This window comes from Martes martes (assembly GCF_963455335.1).
Source record: "Martes martes genome assembly, chromosome: X".
NCBI lineage: Eukaryota > Metazoa > Chordata > Mammalia > Carnivora > Mustelidae > Martes > Martes martes.
Genome location: NC_137897.1, coordinates 46,981,057 through 46,999,981, shown reverse-complemented (window position 1 = coordinate 46,999,981; position 18,925 = coordinate 46,981,057). Strand labels below are relative to the sequence as shown.

The following is an 18,925-nucleotide window of genomic DNA, read 5'->3' as shown; positions in this document are numbered from 1 at the left end:
AACACAGAAAATTTAGAGCAAATGTGTTTGAGTTTCATTTTAGCCTTTGATTTCAACCTCTTCACCCATTCCAGACCCAGGGGTGCCTTGATGCATCGAAGGAAGATGCACTGAACTTTCTTTTTTCTCTGGGGAAAAAGCTCATGAGTAGGAATAAAAACATGAGGCCTGTGTAGTCCATATTCACATTCTGGGCCATTCCACCCACTGGCTAATGGAGAGTTGACAAGTATTGTTTGTCTTGTGGTCCAGTGGAGCTTGTGCTCCCAGTGCCATCTCCCTCTCCCCAACCCTTCACCACCAGTATGTCAGTATTTCCATAAATACTAGAGTTCTGTGGGTGGGGTAAGGGGCAAGTAAGGTAGCTAGCTGTGTGGACTGAACACATTCTCATTTTGTCTCCTAAGCTGATCACTGGAGATTCCATCGTTAGTGCTGAGGCAGTATGGGATCACGTCACCATGGCCAACCGGGAGTTGGCATTTAAGGCTGGCGACGTCATCAAAGTCTTGGATGCTTCCAACAAGGATTGGTGGTGGGGCCAGATCGACGATGAGGAGGGATGGTTTCCTGCCAGCTTTGTGAGGGTGAGTGTCAGCCTTCACTCTCCTCTCTCTTCAGCCTTCACTTTCTTCTCCTGTCTCCTTGGCTACCTACCCTTGACTTTCCCCTCTCCAGCCTTTGTTCTTCTCCTCATTTCTCTCCTGGTGGCTCCTCTCACATTTCCCTTCCCTTTTTTGGTCTTTTACCCAAGACATGGGCCTCCTTTAATCTTTCCCCTTCTAATTTTGAGTTATTTTCTTTTTTTTCTCCTTGATTATTTTAACAATCCCCATATTTGTCTGCCTCCTGCCTCCTACCTGTTGTGACTTTGTACAAATCACTTTCCTTTTGGTCTGGATGGTTTTTGAAGACTCTTTTAACTCTATATTGCTGTGAACTTACATTTTTTATTTCTCTTCCTTTCTGCTTTTATTATTTTCCTTGTCTCCCCTCTTTTGTTCTTTCTTTCTTTTTATAGATCCCTCTCTTCCCTTCCCCTCCTTCCTCACTCCTCTCTTCCTCCTTTGCCTTCTTTTTCTTATTTAGGGAAGTATGAATACCCCCATGTGTTGTCTTCAGCTGTTAATATAAGACTGTGGGCTCCCTACCCTCTCAGGGGCTACAGTTTACTGATTGCAGATTTTACATTGAGTCAGGTGGCTGGGATCTAAAATGTGTTGAGGATGGGAAGCAGGCAACTTGATAGTGCTTAAAAGACCTTGGCTCTTATGACATTGTGCCATGAAGAACCTGGCCTTTAATGGAACAGGCTCTTGAGAAAGGGCTCCTTAGCAGTTTCTGTTTCCTCTAGGTCACCAATTGGCAAGATACTACAGGGTAAGAACACTGGCCTGGCATCCCAGCTCTTGAAGATTATGAGCTAGAATCTGTTCTTTGGTATTTGTGAGCTCTGATTTTCCCCACCCACAAAATGGTGTTGATAGTTCTTTAATCCCAGTGGATATCACAATGAATGAGATCATGCACATGGAAACAACTTTGTAGCAGTACAAGTACCCGAGCTACATCAGGATGTCTTATGATCATCCTTACCATAGCCTATCATCTTTTGTTAGTTTCTTCTGTAGGATACCTGATGTCAAACAAAAGATGAGAGTAGTTTGGGCTCTTGGAAGATGAAGGGCCTCAAGACTACAATGATGATATTGTGACATGAGTGAAGGAGCAGATTATTTGAAATCAGAGAACCTGAAAGGCAATATCACCTTTACTACTTCCCAACTCCTTGGCTTTTGGCAAGACTTAATTCCCTGAACCTTGATTTCTTCATCTGAAGAATAGGGACAACAGACTTTTTATGATGATTAAATGAGATCACATAGGGAAGTAAAGTGTTTAGCATAGTGCTTGCCACACACTGGGTACTTGGCAAATAGTAACTTGCTTTATCATCATTATTATCCTCCTCATTATCACCACCACTACTTTATTAGCCCCAAAAGGTCTATGTATCAAGGCTGGCCTTAATGGTTAAATGAGGCCTCCTTCCTTGGAGGGCTGTAAACCCAAGAAACACTGTTAATCTGGTTAGAATGATTTAGATGAGGACAGTACTCAGAAGCAGAGGGATGGACAAAATGATTTCTCATCCTCTTCTGTCCTGGGAATCTCCTAATGAAATATCCAATCCTTTTTCCTCTACCTATGTGGCATCTTCCATCTGAGTCTTCAAATGTTATCTCTGTCCTAGCTCAGCCTTGCTGCTTGATGAATTGGTCTCAGGGGTAGTCAGAAAGAACACATCAGTAACCATGGCCCTTTGGGATAAGTGTGAGGTCCTATAAAGAAACAGCTTGTGTATCTTGGGCTAACAGATCCTTCTTTAAATGGAGGACTAAACTGTCATTCCAATTCAATTGTATTTCACTTTCTGTGGAATGTCATTTTTAAAAATTATTTATTTGAAAGAAAGAGCACAGGCAGAGAAAGCAACAGAGGGAGAGAGAGAACAAGGCTCCCCACTCAGCAGGGATCCTAGGACCCTGGGATCATTACCTGAGCCAAAGGTAGATGCTTAACCAACTGAGCCACCCAGGTACCCCAAAATATTTTTATAATAAACAGTAAATCAAGGGATGGGGCAAAATGATTGAGCAAAGCAGAATGACTCAAAGAGGCAAATGGCAAAGCCAGGCTTTGGCTTACTAATGAACTGACATTTATGCTTCTACATGCAAGGTCAGGAGAAGTATATCTCTAAGCATGCAGTCCCAGCAGCCACTTGCACGGGCTGAAGCTGACCTTTGAGAAGACTACTGGCTGACTCAGGCATGCATGGTATGGAGTCTAGCCTAGTGGTTTTCAGTCTTGGCTACATAATGAAATAAATCACTTGAGCAGCTTAAAAAAGTCGATACTCAGGCTCCAAGATAGTTAAATCAGAATCTTTGATGTTAGGAACCACTGGTCTATACTAGCACAGTCCAGTAGAAATATAATGTGAGCCACAAATGCAAGCTACAAATATAATTTAAATTTTTCTAATAGCCATAGTAAAAAAATAAAGTAAAAAAAGTTACAGGTGCAATTAATTTTAATATATTTTTCTTAGTCCAATGTATCTAAAATATTATCATAGAACATCATATATTATCATTATGAACATTATTAATAAATATATTTTTCTAAGTATTTGAAATCTGGAGTGTATGCTATACTGACAACAGATTTTCATTCATATTAGTAACATTTCATATGTTCATTAGCCACATGTGGCTAGTTGCTACTGTATTAAATAGCACAAGTGTAGACTGAGGACTGTGATAATAGACCAGGACCATTAATGAGAGGGCCCAAATTATAACTTAGAGATCAAATATTCTGTCTACTATAATAATGTTTATTCTTTGAGTAACTAAGATAGCATTTCATGTTGCCTGAGATTGTTTTCAGAATGAGCATTTGATCATTGTGAACCTTTTTGCTTAACAATAGTTGAATGGTCTTTTCATCTCTCCAGGGGAGTACCATAGAACCTTAGGGGCCCACTGTTCTGGTATCATCAGTAAAAAGAAATGGAGTCAGGCTGTTGCATGAATGATATGAATATTATCTCACAGGTAGAACTTCAATTCTCCTTAATGAGTATTTATGTTTAGGTTTACATTTCTGGTAAGATTCTGTGATATACAAGGTATTAAATGATGGAAGTTATGTAGGCTTCATCCTAGTAGATATTTTTAAAATAAAATCACTATCTCCATTATTCTGCATTGATTTTCATCCAGGGTAGAATGGTCTTATGGAAATGGTAGTAAAAATATTAAGAAATAAGAGGCCTGAGTTCTAGTCATGGCTCTCCCAACCATTTGGTATATGATCATGGGCTTTTATTTACTCCATCTCTGAAGCACTCTCTAGAATTTATTCAAGCTCCAACATGTCTAGATAGGACATTGAGAGGAATCATACTGAACTATTGAATCTTTGTTAGTGTTGACTATTTGTTAGTGTTGACATTAGTGTAGATGGGTGATTTCCTGGGATACTGTAACCTTCATGTTATGGGACAGTTGCCTGCTTTATTCAGACTCACTGGGAGCTGAGATTCAGTAGCTCCTTGAAAACATTATCCCTAGGTTATTTGGCATATAACATGAAAGTATAGTAGGTGGTAAAACACTTTCTTCTGAATTCCATACCAGCTGGACACCTTTGTAGATCTTTGAACCAACTTGGTCACTGTACCATCCCCATTCCCTTCCTGTAAGTCCCATTGTTGTGTGACCATCCCAGTCCTAGGATGAATAATCAAGGGTGCTTAGGGTGGTTCTGTCCAAGCTAACCCTACTTTTTTTTTTAAGATTTCATTTATTTATTTGACAGCAAGATAGAACACAAGCAGGCAGAGTGGCAGGCAGAGGTAAGGGGAGAAGCAGACTCTCCACTGAGCAGGGAGCCTGATGTGAGGCTCGATCTCAGGACTCTGAGATTTATGACCTGAGCCAAAGGCAGCTGCTTAACTGACTGAGGCACCCAGGTGCCCCTAAGCTAGCCCTACCTTTCATTAAGCGATTAAAATCCAGTGTGCAATCTAAGAAAGCCAGATTCTTTTTTCCCCCAAAGTTTTTCTTTAAATTCCAGCTAGTTAAAATATAGTGCAATATTAGTTTCAGATGTAGAATTTAGTGATTCATCACTTATATACAAGACCCACTGCTCATCACAAGTGCCCTCCTTAATACCCATCAACTATTTAACCCATCCTCTCACCCACCTCCCCTTCTGTAACAGTTTGTTCTCTATAGTTAAGAGACTGTTTTTTTTACTTTCTTCTCTCTTTTTTTACCCCGTGTTCATTTGTTTCTTAAATTCCACTTACTAATGAAATCATGTTATTTGTCTTTCTCTGACTGATTTATTTCATGTAGCATAATACTCTCTAGCCCTATTCATGTCATTGCAAATGGCAAGATTTCATTCTTTTTTATGGGTGAGTAATCTTCCATTATTCACACATACCCCCACATCCTCTTTTTAATTATTTTTTTTTTTTACACAGAGAGAGACAGCACAAGCAGGGGGAATGGCAGGCAGAGGGAGAGAGAGCAGCAGACTCCCCACCAAGCAGGGAGCCCAACAGAGGGCTTGATTCCAGGACCCAGGCATCATGACCTGAGCTGAAGACATTTAACTGAACGAGCCACCCAAGTACCCTCCCTGCATCCTCTTTATCTATTCATCAGTTGATGGACATTTGGGCTCTCTCTATAGTTCAGCTATTTTTGAAAATGCTGCTATAAACATCAGGATACATGTATCCCTTTCAATCAGTAGTTTTGTATCCATTGGGTAACTACCTAGTAGTGCATTTGCTGGATTTTAGGGTAGTTCTATTATGAACTTTTTAAGAAACTTCCATACTGTTTTCCAGAATGGCTGTACCAGTTTACATTCCTACCAACAATGCAAAGGGGTTCCCCTTTCTCCACATCCTTGCCAAAACCTGTGGTTTCTTATATTGTTAATTTTATCCATTCTGACAGATGTCTGGTACTATCTCATTGTAGTTTTGTTTGTATTTCTCTGATGATCAGTGATATTGAGCATCTTTTCATGTATCTGTTGGCCATGTATATATCTTCTTAGGAAAAATGTCCATCCATATCTTCTCCTTATTTTTTAACTGGATTATTTGTTTTTGGGTGTTGAGTTTCATAAGTTCTTTATATATTTTGGATACTAATCCTTTATTATATATTTCATTTGAAAATATCTTTTCCCATTCTGTAGGTAACCTTTAGATGGGTAGATTGCCCATCTACCTATCATTGATTGTTTCCTTTGCTATGCAGAAGCTTTTTATTTTGATGAAGTCTCAATAGTTTATTTTTACTTTTGTAAGAAACCCAGATTCTTGCTTCTGTTGTGCTGTTAGATGTGCAGCTTGAGCAGTTTCCCGTATATCTTTGAAACTCAGTTTTCCTCCTTGTAAATTGGGAATGATTGAGTCTTGTGAAAATTGGTAACCAGTGATATCTTGGTTACCTATAATTAAGAAGTTTGGTCCCATTTTGGCTGCTTTACAGGAAATTGCTAGGTATCTGTGTCTTCTACAAAGTCAAATATCTGCCTCTCTTGTTGTTCAGAATTTTATTCTCTGTGTGTGTGTGTTCTCAGATTTTCTCCCTTCTGAACATGGGATAAAGTTTCACAAGAGTGCTGCAGGAGTGGCTTTACCTTCCCAGCTGTTGGTCAGGTTAAGTACATCACTGCTTGTTGAACATTGGTCCCCATATCTAACTGTTGACATCTTCAGCTGCTTTCCTGGGCTGATTTCCCCCTTGGGAGCTGAAAGCAAGTTGCTGGGATATGATGGTACCTAAAAGTTACAAATCCCACCCCTGTGGTAGGATTTTTACATACTGAACCCTAACCTCAAATCATTCAGGCTCTTTTTCTTTGTCACTATGTAAAAAAGGGCTTTGTTTCTGACTCTGGGCCATGGTCTTGGGAGGACATACTCCCCAGTTGAGGACAGGATGCGCACAGGGCACATGACAACCTGTTATTGGTGGTGGTATGTTAAGCCTGTGTGATAAAACATGGTTTTGGTCAGAAAATAGAGCCCGTTCAGATGTCATCAGCATGTATTTTCCTTGTTTCCTCAAATTCTAGATTTCTTTGGTTTCTGTCCTGGCTTGGGACAGGGGATGAAAGGATGGAGTAATTAGTTCATTACTGTCATTCCTTGCAATTGTACAGATCAGATGTCACACAAATAGAACTTCTCCTGTTTATGGGGAAGCTCACTGTTTCAGAATGTTACTTGGCTTTTAATTATGTAGAATCTCTTTAACTATATTTTAGGAAAGATATTCACTTGTATGAAAACTTATACTAATAGTAGATTTAGAGATAGAAAGACTCATTTTGGTCAGCAGTGGGCAACTTAGATATTCGTAGGGTCTAGACCAGTTACATGAGTAAAGCAATCTGAGACTAGAGTATGCATGGGTCTACATCCAGTTGGAAAATATATGCCTTCTAAAGTGAACAAAAGTGATTTGGATGGTTCTCATTGGTGAGGTAGGGTGTAGGAAGGAGGAAAGTCCAGTGGGCTGACATCCTCCAGTTTTTTTCAAGAAAATCCAGAATTGGATTTATGTAAAAATCTCCATATTTTAATAATGTTGACCAGTGACTGGCTTTTTTTTTTTTAAAGAAACACTGTGAGGGACAAGTGAAACACATCTGTGGACTCAATTGTCTCTCCAAGTCCTAGCTTGTGAACACTGATCAGCCAGACCACCTCACTGTATAGATTATGAGGAGACATAAATCCAGAGAATGGAAGTGACTTGATTACTCATGTACAGAGTTAGTGGAAAAGGCAGCACTTATATCTAGACCTCCTGAATTTTAAGACAGTTGAAATCTTTGTCTAGTAAGTACAGTGTCTCAGCTTTCTCAGATATGATTTGTATCATTTTCTTTATCCTGTGAATGGGCCATAATTTTCTGTTTCTTTGCATACCTTTGTATTCTTTTTATACATTTCTGAATTTTTTTTGTTAAAACTGGACATTTTGAACATTATAGTGTGGTAACCCTAGAAATCAGATTTTCCACCTTCCCCAGGGTTTGCTATTGTTGGTCGTTCTGTTGTTGTCTATTTATTTAGCGAATTCTCCAAACTGCCCCCCCCACCAAATAAATTTAAAACAAAACAAAACAAAAACAAAAAACAAACAAACAACCAGACTGTATTCCTTATCATGTGTGGTCACTAAAGTCTCTGTTCTGTTTTCTTGTTGGTCAGCCTGTGACCTGAGAGATTTTTTTTTTTTAATACTTAACTAAGAAAAAACAACAAAAAACAACTAATGTCCTAGTATTTGCAGCTTAGCTCTGAGCTGGGACACTTCTTCAGTACTACTCCAGGCTGCCCACAGCTCTGCCTTAGTTTTCTTTTCTTAATTTGCTGCTTGCACGGGACCCACAGATCCTCCAAAAAGTGCAAACCTATAATCTTTTCATGCATCTGGTCCAATGCATGTATCTTGTGCCCCATTTCCTCAGTATGTACAGTGGCCCTTCCCAGTTCTTATTCTCCCAAGAAATGTCTTCTTCAGTCTCTTCCTTCCTGTGCTGTGTTGGGTCTGTTCTCTGTTCTCCCCTTCTGCCATGCCTAACTCTAGGTGATCAGGAGCAATGTATGTCTTTAAATTTTTCAATAGAGGCAGTCACAGGCTAGAAAGCCACTTTAGCCCAAAGTACAAAGCAAAGGTCAGCCACTGTGTCTGTCCTTCAGGGCCAAACAAGTCAAAACACACAGCCATAGCATTTTAAGAGCAAGGCAAGACCATTAGTCTGGCACCAACAAGTTGCATGAGGAATATAGACCACCTTCCTTTCAGCTGCTTGGGGAATGGGGATAGTAGACAAATGAATAAAAATGCCTCTATATTCTATTATCACATTCTAGCTTTCTCTTTCTACATCAAGAAAAACCCTGGTTACAATAAGTTTTGGATCAGAGTCTAGAATTCTGAAAATGTTGGTCCTGTCAGTCTTCACTAGCTAAGGATTATTTCAGTGGAGAGACTGTTTTTTTGTGCATCCTAATCTACAATTTTTAGTGATGTTATGCCCCTCTTGAATCTTAAGCCTGTGCCTTCTGAGCTGTTGAACAATCAGGAAAGTATATACTTGGTCTGCTAAGAAGACTATTAACACTTGAGGACCTACCTCCCATTCTAGACTAATGGCAACACTGTTTTGCTTTCTTTTGATGAGTTCATTTATGCCAGCCCTTGTTTATCCACTCAAGCTTCAAATGGAGATAGGTCTTTAGCCTTAACCATCTATGTAGACAGTCTTATTTGTGGTTCTAGAGGTGACTCATTACAGGATCTGTGATATTAGTAAGAAGGTCCTTTCTCCCTAGATTATAGAGATTTATCTCCTTGGTAGTAGAATTTCCAATGGCATTATTAACACTTAATATGCAGTCACATAATCTATTTTACTGGCTTCTCACTGCACATGCTTTGGATGAGATCATCCAGTGTATCCTTTGGCTAATTAGAAGGGGATTTTTTTTTTTTAATATGGAGACATCTGTAGTTCAAAGAATACCTTAAATCTGGCTGTTACCTGACCTAGGGGATTTCCAAATTCAAGTCTCTCATAGAATCCCCCAAATTTAAAGCAACCTTGAAGGTCATATAGTATATCCCATGGCTTCCAGGCAGGACTTATAACTGAATCATTCTGACCCTCTGAGAACTGGCCAACATCTGTCAGAAAAACCTGAACTACTTGTCTACTTCCTTATTTAAAGCTGATAATCCTTATGCTGTAATCTAACCTAATTTCTTGAAACACATTGCTTTTTTCAGTAGGCAAATGGTATTTAAGAGCTGGCACCAGTAGAAGAGAGTCTGTATTATTCTCTTGTGGTGGATCTTTCCTCCTGAGGCCCAGTTCTTGATCCATAAAATGAATCAGTGATTTGATTGGCTACCTGAGTTAAAAGCTGTGATCTGGTCCCAAGGCCTGTTTTTCTCCCTGTATCCAATCCCTGGGTTCATTTAAAGATTACCTTGTGCTGACCTAGTACAATGTCTATACTACCTTGGTGGTCTTGATCACCTGAGATGAACAAGACCATGATTGACTGAATGTTTTTTGAGAAGTATGAAATTTTGGAAAATAATAATTGTATGCATGATTTTCTTTTTCATCAATACAGATATCGTTATGAGTCAGGGTAAACCTCTTTTTCTCCTCATGGTTTCTCATTGCTAGTGCTATTAATATCTCCTTGCTGGTATTTACTAAGCCCTGAACAAAAGTAACTGTTCAGCACTTAGCACAGCTGCCTTCTTGGGCCAGGTAGACAAGGGCTAAAAGTATCTGACATCTCAAAAGGCCTCTTTCCAGGTACCCTGTCCTGCTTATTGGAGGATTACCAGAGAAACCATGCTCAGAAGCTCAGGGGTTTCTTTTGTAGTTTTAAGAAGGGAGTCCTCTTTGAAAAACCTTGATTTGGGATATCTTAGTGTTGAATGAGAGAATTGATATTTTCTACTTTAGCTCTGTTCCCAGAATGGATTTGATTCCTCAAGTTGACACAAGGTACTAATTTCTGGAGAACATGAACACTAATTACAAATCTCTAGGATAAGTGTTGGAGCAAAGAGTTTGGGGGCTCAGTCCTCATATGGCCTATTCCTATTAGAGATCCAGTCATGAGGGAGTCTGACGCCTCCTGGTCTAAATACATATAGGTACCATTTTCTTTCAGAGACATATATGTACTATTGCCATTCAGAGGATATGGAGGATAAAGCAAAGTAGAATAGAACCTTAAGCAAGAAGGCAGATATCACCATTAAGGATGGTACTCCCTGAGCATGGTGGGCTGGACTGATCAATTGAATGTATGTGTCCTTAAGGGACCTAAATATCCTCCCCCTTCCTTGATTAGGATTGGCACTCAGATCCAGGATACCTGAGTCACAGGCTGACTTTCCCTAAGTCTTTTGCCTTAGAAGAACCAAGAACACAGGCAGATGATACTAAGAGGAGAGGAGAGGCAAATTAATAGGGAGTTTTAGGCAGAAACTATGCTAGCCTTTTGAGGTTGAATGGTTCTTCTCTATTGGAAATGTGCCATGTGTGCATAACAAAGATCAGTTTGTTTGTGTTGAGCAGGGGGCATTCTCTGTAGAGGAATAGGGAATGGTAAAGCTCCTGGGTTTGGAGAGATAAAACATTGGACATATTATTGTGCAGGAAGAGCACAGTGAAAGTAGCAGGAACACTGGGCTGTGAAGTCAGAGACCTGATTTGAAGGGCCAGCTCTGCTTCCAATTCTCTGGGGAATGTGAGGCAGGGAACTTTCCTTTTCTGGGCCTCAGTCTCAAATGACAACTCAAGGGGTTGGACCAGGTGGTTTCTAAAGGCCTTATCTGCACCAATCTGAGGTTTTTTCATGATTCTAGAGTCAGGAATACCTGTGTTTACCATTCTGCATCCACTGAGAACAGTACATCAAATTAATTTGATAGAGCTGCCCAATGGAACAGGAAGGATTTGGCTCAATGCTACAGTTGTTGATTAGAGGGTGGAGAGACCTTTGACATATTAACAGGTAACACCTTATCCCCAGGTGAAGAGGCTGTTTCTGTGAGGCACCAACCAGTTGGTACTACCTGGGAGGATGACACAGGGTGGCATGATGAACTGATTCAGCTCAGAAACTGCTTTCCTGTTCTTTGAGCAGCCAGACTCTAAGTTAAGAAACAGTTTTCTCTTGATCTCTGCCAAATTTACCCATATCCATTGACTAGGAAGCTTCCAGAGGTGTGAATATTCAGACCTCAAGTTCACCTCCTTATATATGCCTCTCCCACTGTCTCTCTGAAGCCAGGTTGCTCTTTATTAGGAATCATAGACTTTCATTTTATAATTACAACTTTGTTTTAGGAGACAGACCGTTTGAGAGAAAATAAGTGAGTATTAACTTTAGCCTATTCAATCTGAAGTATAAATGATTGATATCAAATCTTTGCCTGAGAATGATTTGGAGAGGAGAAGGGACCATGAGAGAAGCAAGGAAAGGAACTAAGCAAAGAAAAAAAGAAAAAGGTGGATGGAAATAAAAATGTTCACAGAGACACCATGGGAAGAGAGGGCTATAAGCATACACACCTTCCCAGCACCTCCATTTCCATGGGGGCAGCTCACCTTCCACATGGTTAAGGCTCCATGCCCCATAGGAAATACTTCAAATTCTAGAAGACTGGACTGAGAGTCAGATAGTACTGACTTCACATCTTATATACAGTGCTTGTGAGTGGTATGATCTTTAACATATTTCTTCATATCTTTGAACCTTTAATTTTTCTCATCTCTAAAATGAGGATGGTGAGCCCTGCTTTTTCTCAAATATCAGACCCTGACATTTGAAAAACGTGACGGTTTGATATTGTCTTTGCAGACATGGCTATGATTTACCCTCTCTCATATACAGAATTCTAAGTTTAGCAGAACAGGGCAGAGAGGTGCAAATTCTGGTTACAGATGAATACCAGAGTACAGAGACCAACTTCTCCAGATACCCAGGTTACTTAGAGTAGTACCTGAAACCTCAGCTTCTTGGGGCTCACAATCCAGTGCTTTCCCCATTCCCCATGAACATTGCGGGGCTCAAAAGACCTACTTGTTATGCAATGAGCTTAGCAATTTTGAGGTCTATGTCCCCATGAGAGACTAGGCTTGCTCTTCCCTTGAAAGAGAAACTTGAAAGTTGAGTTTAGTTTCTTGAGGGCTAGAGGCCAGTGCAGAAGACAGCCACCCAGCAAAATAATGCCACTGGTACTGTTAGGGCAACTAGATCATGATAGCTTAGCCCTGGTAGTTCTCTTTTGGTTCCTTCTTGTCCTGTGGTTCGAGTTCCAAGATGGCAGGGTTATTAGCTCTCTCATGATGGCATGTTTCTGTCCTCTCCTGGGGCCAAAATTACCCCTGGCTAAGCCATACAAAAGCCAGGCTTGTCAGTAACATTGCCTAGGCTGCTAGTCTCCAGGCCTATTTATGACTTTGCAAGGGCCAGCCTTTACCTTTCTTGATCCCCTCAGGGAGATCAGGACACACCTTAGATAGACCCTGGCTATGAAATCTCCAAGTCTACCAAGTTTGGGTTTATGTCTGCTTCTTTCTTATCTTTCCTTCCCATCCTTGGTCTTACCAGTTGCAGTCATTGAGATAACTTGTTTCCCAGGGCAGTGCATCTGGTCAGGTGATCTGCTTTGCTATGTGGGTATCAAACATGGGTGTGGATGAGTTGGGACTACAGTATGTCAGAACAAAGGGTCAGCACTAAGTCTCTGCCAATCTCAAAGATCTAAAATTCTAATCCCTGGACAGCAGTTACTGGTTTAAGTTGGGGTGTCTCCTAAAAGTTCTTGAATTTCCTAGCTGATCCCAGTCATAAGTCATCAGTCATAGGATGCCATTCCAAGGAACTATATCATGAAGAGAAACCTCAGCAAACCATCTTCTTCCCTTTGGCCTTTACTACTTTTCCAAAAGCTTTTCTTCTAGCCTATACTTGCTCCATTTCTCTTTCTCTCTTTTTTAAGGTTTTGTTTATTTTTTTTTGTTTGAGAGAGGGAGAATCTCAAGTAGACACTGTGCTGACCGTGGAGCCTGATGTGGGGCTTGATCTCATGACCCTGAGGTTAGGACCTGAGCTGAAATCAAGAGTCAGATGCTTAACCAACTGAGCTACCCAGACGTCCCTTTTCTTTCTTGACTGGGGACATATTGGAGACTATTCCCTGCTTGTCCCCTACTTGTATCTCCAAATACAACCCTTCAGCTCTGGAACAGAAATAACTAGAGTTCACAAGTAGATCCATTCAGCTTAATTTCTGTTCCCTCACATAAAACATTAAACTGACATGGCTGTTTGGATGAGGTATGACAGCATTGAGAGGGAGGCTGGGAAGGAGGTTTTCTATAACAGAATATCTAAAGTGGTGCTAGGCCCAGGTGCTTCCCCCTTGATCCTTCTATAGGAGTGGTGCTAGAGAAGGCAAAACAAAGGCCTCCTGGAAATGCAGATGATGTCCTAAAAGGTAGAAGGAAGGCCTTTTCTACATCATAAAAGGCCACTTCTCTGTTTCACTTTGGTTTTCTTATTTTTTCCTGAGAAAATATGCAGCTATACAAGGAGAAATATATTTGAAGTGGCTAGGGCTCAGAGTTCCTTGTTAAAAAGTAGTTGAAGATAACATTTGGGGGATCTAGCTTTTCTACCCCTCCTTCCCTCCTACCACCAGTACTTCACAACCACCCACCTTACCACTCATCCACTGCCCCCTACCCAGCAGTGGAAGACTCAGAAGGTGTAATTGCCCCTAAACAGATAATAGATAACTAAACAAAATAACTGCATCAGCTTTCTTGGCCTTGCTAAGTACAAGATAGAAACTAAACAGATAACAGGGACGGGGTAGGTAATGGGAGAGCAGAGCCCAAGGGAAAAAGGAGGGAATGAATGGGAAGAAGAAGGGAGTTCTTTCCCCGGAACAACTTCTGTCACTCTCACCATTATTACCATCACTACCAAGTGTTTATGGAGCCCCTCCTTACCAGTGGACCCTCCATGGCTTTGGCATGCTCAATTAAAAGCAATATTTCCTCAGCCTGGAATCCCATCCTCCCATTATGTTTACTAGCTAAACAGATGTCATAATGGAGAAACCTGTTTATTATGATAGTTTCTTTAATTATCTAGGGGCTTTCTTTAAACTTTCATCGATCACTTAAGACATGTCCTATCTCTTGAAAGTCTCTCATCACCAGTATTTCTCCCCTCCATTGCAGATAGGGGAAGAGGGAACTGAGGCCTCAAATTAGACATAACTTCCTAGAGTTATATAGCAAGTTAGAATTACAGAGCAGAACCAAATCTCTAATTTAGCCCTTTTGGTTGTTTAGCTCAGGGTTGTTTCTATTAATCCTAGTAAGCTGCCTACTAGAATTTTTTTTTTTATTGTGTTATGTTAGTCACCATAAAATACATCATTAATTTTTGATGATAGAAGTTTTTGCTGTTTGAAAATGCTTAGAAACAGGCCTTAGAAAATAGGATGAATATCACTGTAATCTCACTTGTGCTAATAATATGTCTTGTGGACCCTTTATTTAGCCTTCAACATTGATATGTTATTGGTATGTTGTTTGTTTTCATTCTCTAGGAGTCATTACCTGTGACTGTCCATGGGCCTTGCTTAGGGAAAGAAATTCTAGCTGATGTTTGTGTTTGACTGGACTTGAATTGGATCCAGCCAAAAGGCTTGGATTGCATCCTTCTTAAAATGATCTATGAGCAATGGATGTTGACTCATATAGCCAGGGAATTTTAGGGTTTCGGGAAATTAAAAAAAAAATCGTCGATTGTGGTTCCATACAAATTTTAGGATTGTTTATTCTAGCTCTGTAAAAAAATGCTGGTGGTATTTTGATAGGGATTGCATTAAATGTGTAGATTGCTTTGAGTAGTAGAGACATTTTAACAGTATTTGTTCTTCCAGTCCATGAACATGGACTGTCTTTCCATTTTTTTGTGTCATCTTCAATTTCTTTCATCAGTGTTTTATAGCTTTCAGAGTACAGGTCTTTCACCTCTTTGGTTAGGTTTATTCCTGGTATCTTACAGTTTTTGGTGCAATTATGAATGGGATCTATTCCTTGATTTCTCTTGGTGCTGCTTCATTTTTGTTGTATAGAAACGCAACAGATTTCTGTACATTGATTTTATATCCTGCCATTTTATTAACTTTGTGTATTAATTTTAGCATTTTTTGGTGGAATGTTTTGGGTTTTCTATATAGAACATCATGTTATCTGCAAATATTGGAAGTTTTACTTCTTCCTCGCTGACTTGGATGCCTTTTATTTCTTTTTGTTGTCTGATTGTCATGGCTAGGACTTCAGTACTATTTTAAATAACAGTGGTGGAAGTGGACATCCCTGTCTTATTTTCTGATTGTAGAGGAAAAGCTCTTAGTTTTTCCCTATTGGGGATGATGTGGATTTTTCATATATAGCCTTATTATCTTGAGATATGTTTCCTCTAACCCTACTTTGCTAAAGGATTTTATCATGAATGGATGTTGTACTTTGTCAAATGCTTTTTTTTGAATCTATTAAAATCATCATATGGTTCTTATCCTTTCTTTTATTGATGCGCTGTATCACATTGATTAATTTGAACCACCTTTGCAACCCAGGAATAAACTCACTTGATCATGCTGAATGATTTTTTTTTTATAAATATGTTGTTGGATTCAATTTCTAGTACTTTTTTGAGATGTTTTGTATCCTAACAATCCAAAAACTTGTATGGAACAACAAAAGACTCTGAATAGCCAAAGCAAACTTGAAAAAGAAAAACAAAGCTGGAGGTATCACAATTCCAGACTTCAAGTTTTATTACAAAGCTGTCTTGATCAAAACAATATGGTACTGACACAGAAATAGATGCATAGATCAAGAGAACAGAATAGAAAACCCAGAAATGAACCCACAACTATATGGTCAATTAATCTTTGACAAAGTAGGAATAAATATCCATAGGGAAAAAGACAGTCTCTTCAACAAATGGTGTTGGAAAAACTGGTCAGCAAAATGCAAAAGAAAGAAACCAGACCACTTTCTTACACCATACACACAAATGAATTCAAAATGGGTTAAAAAACCTTAAAGTGAGACACGAAACTGTAAAAGTCCTAGAGGAGAATACAGGCAGGAACTTCTTTGACATTGACATTTGACATGAGAGTATAGAATTCTCTTTTAAATAGTGATTTTATATCCTTTGGATATGTACACAGAAGTAAAATTGCTAGATCATATAATAGTTCTACTTTTAATTTTTTGAGGTACCTCCAAACTGTTTTTGCATAATGACTGTACCAATTTACATTCCTACCCATAGTTCACAAGAGTTCACTTTTCTCCACATCCTAATGCTTGTTACCTTTTGACTTTTTGATTAGCTATTCTAACATGTATGAGGTGATATCTCATTATTGTTTTGATTTTCATTGTTGTTAGAAAAGATACTTGAAATGATTTCAATCTTCTTAAATTGGTCAAGACTTGTTTATGACCTAACAACACATGGTCTGTCCTGGAACGTATTCCATGAGCATTTAAGGAGAATGTGTATTCTGTTGCTGTTTGATGGAATCTTCTGTGTATGTCTATTAGATACATCCAGTCTAAAGTGTAGTTTAGGTCTAATGTTTCTGAATTAATATTCTCTTGGATGATCTATAAATTGTTGAAAGTGGAATACTGAGGTCCCCTCCTATTACTATATTGCTGTTTTTCCCTTGGTCTGTTAGTATTTGCTTTATATATTTAGGTGTTCAAATGTTGAGTGCACATGTATTCACTACTGTTATTCCTCTTGATATATTGACCCCTCTATGATTGTATTATTACCTCCTTTGTCTCTTATTATAGTTTTTGACTTCTAATCATTTTTTAAAGATTTTATTTATTTATTTGACAGACAGAGATCACTCGTAAGCAGAGAGGCAGGCGGGGGAGGGGGGAAGCAGGCTCCCTGCTGAGCAGAGAGCCCGATGTGGGGCTCGATCCCAGAACCCTGGGATCATGACCTGAGTTGAAGGCAGAGGCTTTAACCCACTGAGCCACCCAGGTGCCCCATCATTTTTTTTTCTGATATAGATATAGCTACCCCTATTCTCTTTTGGTTTCCATTTTCATGGAATATCTTTTTTCCATTACTTTACTTTTAGCCTGTATGTATCCTTTTCTTCTTTTACTTTTTAAATTCACATATGATTAACATACAGTGTTATATTAGTTTCAGGTATACAAAATAATGATTCAAAATTTCTATATATTTATTAGTGTTTATCAAGTTAAATGTATTCTTGGGGCACCTGGGTGGCTCAGTCCAACTCTTGATTAAGCATCCAACTCTTGATTTTGGCTCAGGTCATGATCTTGCGGTCCTGAGATCAAGCTTAAGATTCTGTCTCTCCCTCTGCCCCTCCCCTACCCTTTCTCACACACATATGTGTATGCACATACATGTTCTCCTCTCTCCAAAAAAAGAAAAACAAGTAAGTGTATTCTTAATCTCTGTTATCTCTTTCATACATAACACATCCACTTCCCTTCTGATGATCACCAGTTGATTCTGTGTGTTCAAGAGTCTATTTTTGTTTGTCTCTTCTTTCCTTTGTTTGTTCATTTGTACTGTTTCTTAAATACCCAAATAGACATTTTTCCGAAGAAGACATACTAATGACCAACAGATACATGAGAAGATGTTCTACATCTCTAATCATTAGGGAAATGTAAGTTAAAACCACAAAGTGATATCACTTTACACCTCTCAGAATGGCTAAAATAAACAACACAAGAAATAACAAGTGTTGGCAAGACTGTGGAAAGGAACCTTTGTACAGTGTTGGGGGGAATGCAAATTAGCACAGTCATTGTGAAAACAGTATTGAGGTTCTTCTTTTTTTTTTTTTTTTTTTTTTTAGTATTGAGGTTCTTAAAAAAAACAAAAAAAAATGGAATTACCATATGACCCAATAATTCTACTACTTCATATTTGCCCAAAGAAAATGAAAACACTAATTCACAAAGATTTATGAACTGCTGTGTTTACTGCAATATTATTTACAATAGTCAAAATATGGAAGCAATCTAGATTAGATGAATGGTTAAAGAAAATATATACATATACAATGGGATATTACTCATTCATAAAAAAATGAAATCTTGCCATTTGTAACAACATGAATGGACTTAGAGGATATAATGCTAAGTGAAATAAGTCAGTCAGAGAAAGAAGAAAAAAAAACGTATGATTTAACTCATGTAGAATTTAAGAAGCCTAAATATATCCTTAAAGGTGAAGACAATCTCATAGGCAACATATAGTTGGGTCTTATATTTTATCCAGTCACTCTGTCTTTTGATTAGAGATTTTAATGAATTTCCACTTAAAGTAATTATTGGTAAATAAGTACTTGTATAAATAAAATCTTTAAAAAAAAAAGGCGCCTGGGTGACTCAGTGGGTTAAAACCTCTGCCTTAGGCTCAGGTCATGATCCCAGGGTCATGGGATCTAGCGGCACATCGGGCTCTCTGCTCAGCAGGGAGCCTGCTTCCTCCGCCCCTCTCTCTGCCCGCCTCTCTGCCTACTTGTGAGCTCTGTCAAATGAATAAATAAAATCTTTAAAAAAAATAAGTATTTGCATTTTGTTCATTGTTTTCTGGGTATTTTACTGACACTTTCTTTCTTCTTCTCTTGATCTCTTCTTTTGTGATTTGATGATTTCCCATACT

At 39.0% G+C, this 18,925-nt stretch overlaps 1 protein-coding gene across 1 annotated transcript in view; it reads left to right on the top strand.

The window, feature by feature from the left end:
- The window catches only part of ARHGEF9 (Cdc42 guanine nucleotide exchange factor 9), a 170,232-nt gene that overhangs the window by 25,970 nt on the left and 125,337 nt on the right, over nt 1-18,925 (top strand). Inside the window, exon 2 of the mRNA XM_080795432.1 lies at nt 408-587. Within this exon, the coding sequence (XP_080651558.1) occupies nt 462-587 (126 nt within the window). The 5' untranslated portion in view covers nt 408-461. The remainder of the gene's footprint in view (nt 1-407; nt 588-18,925) is intronic.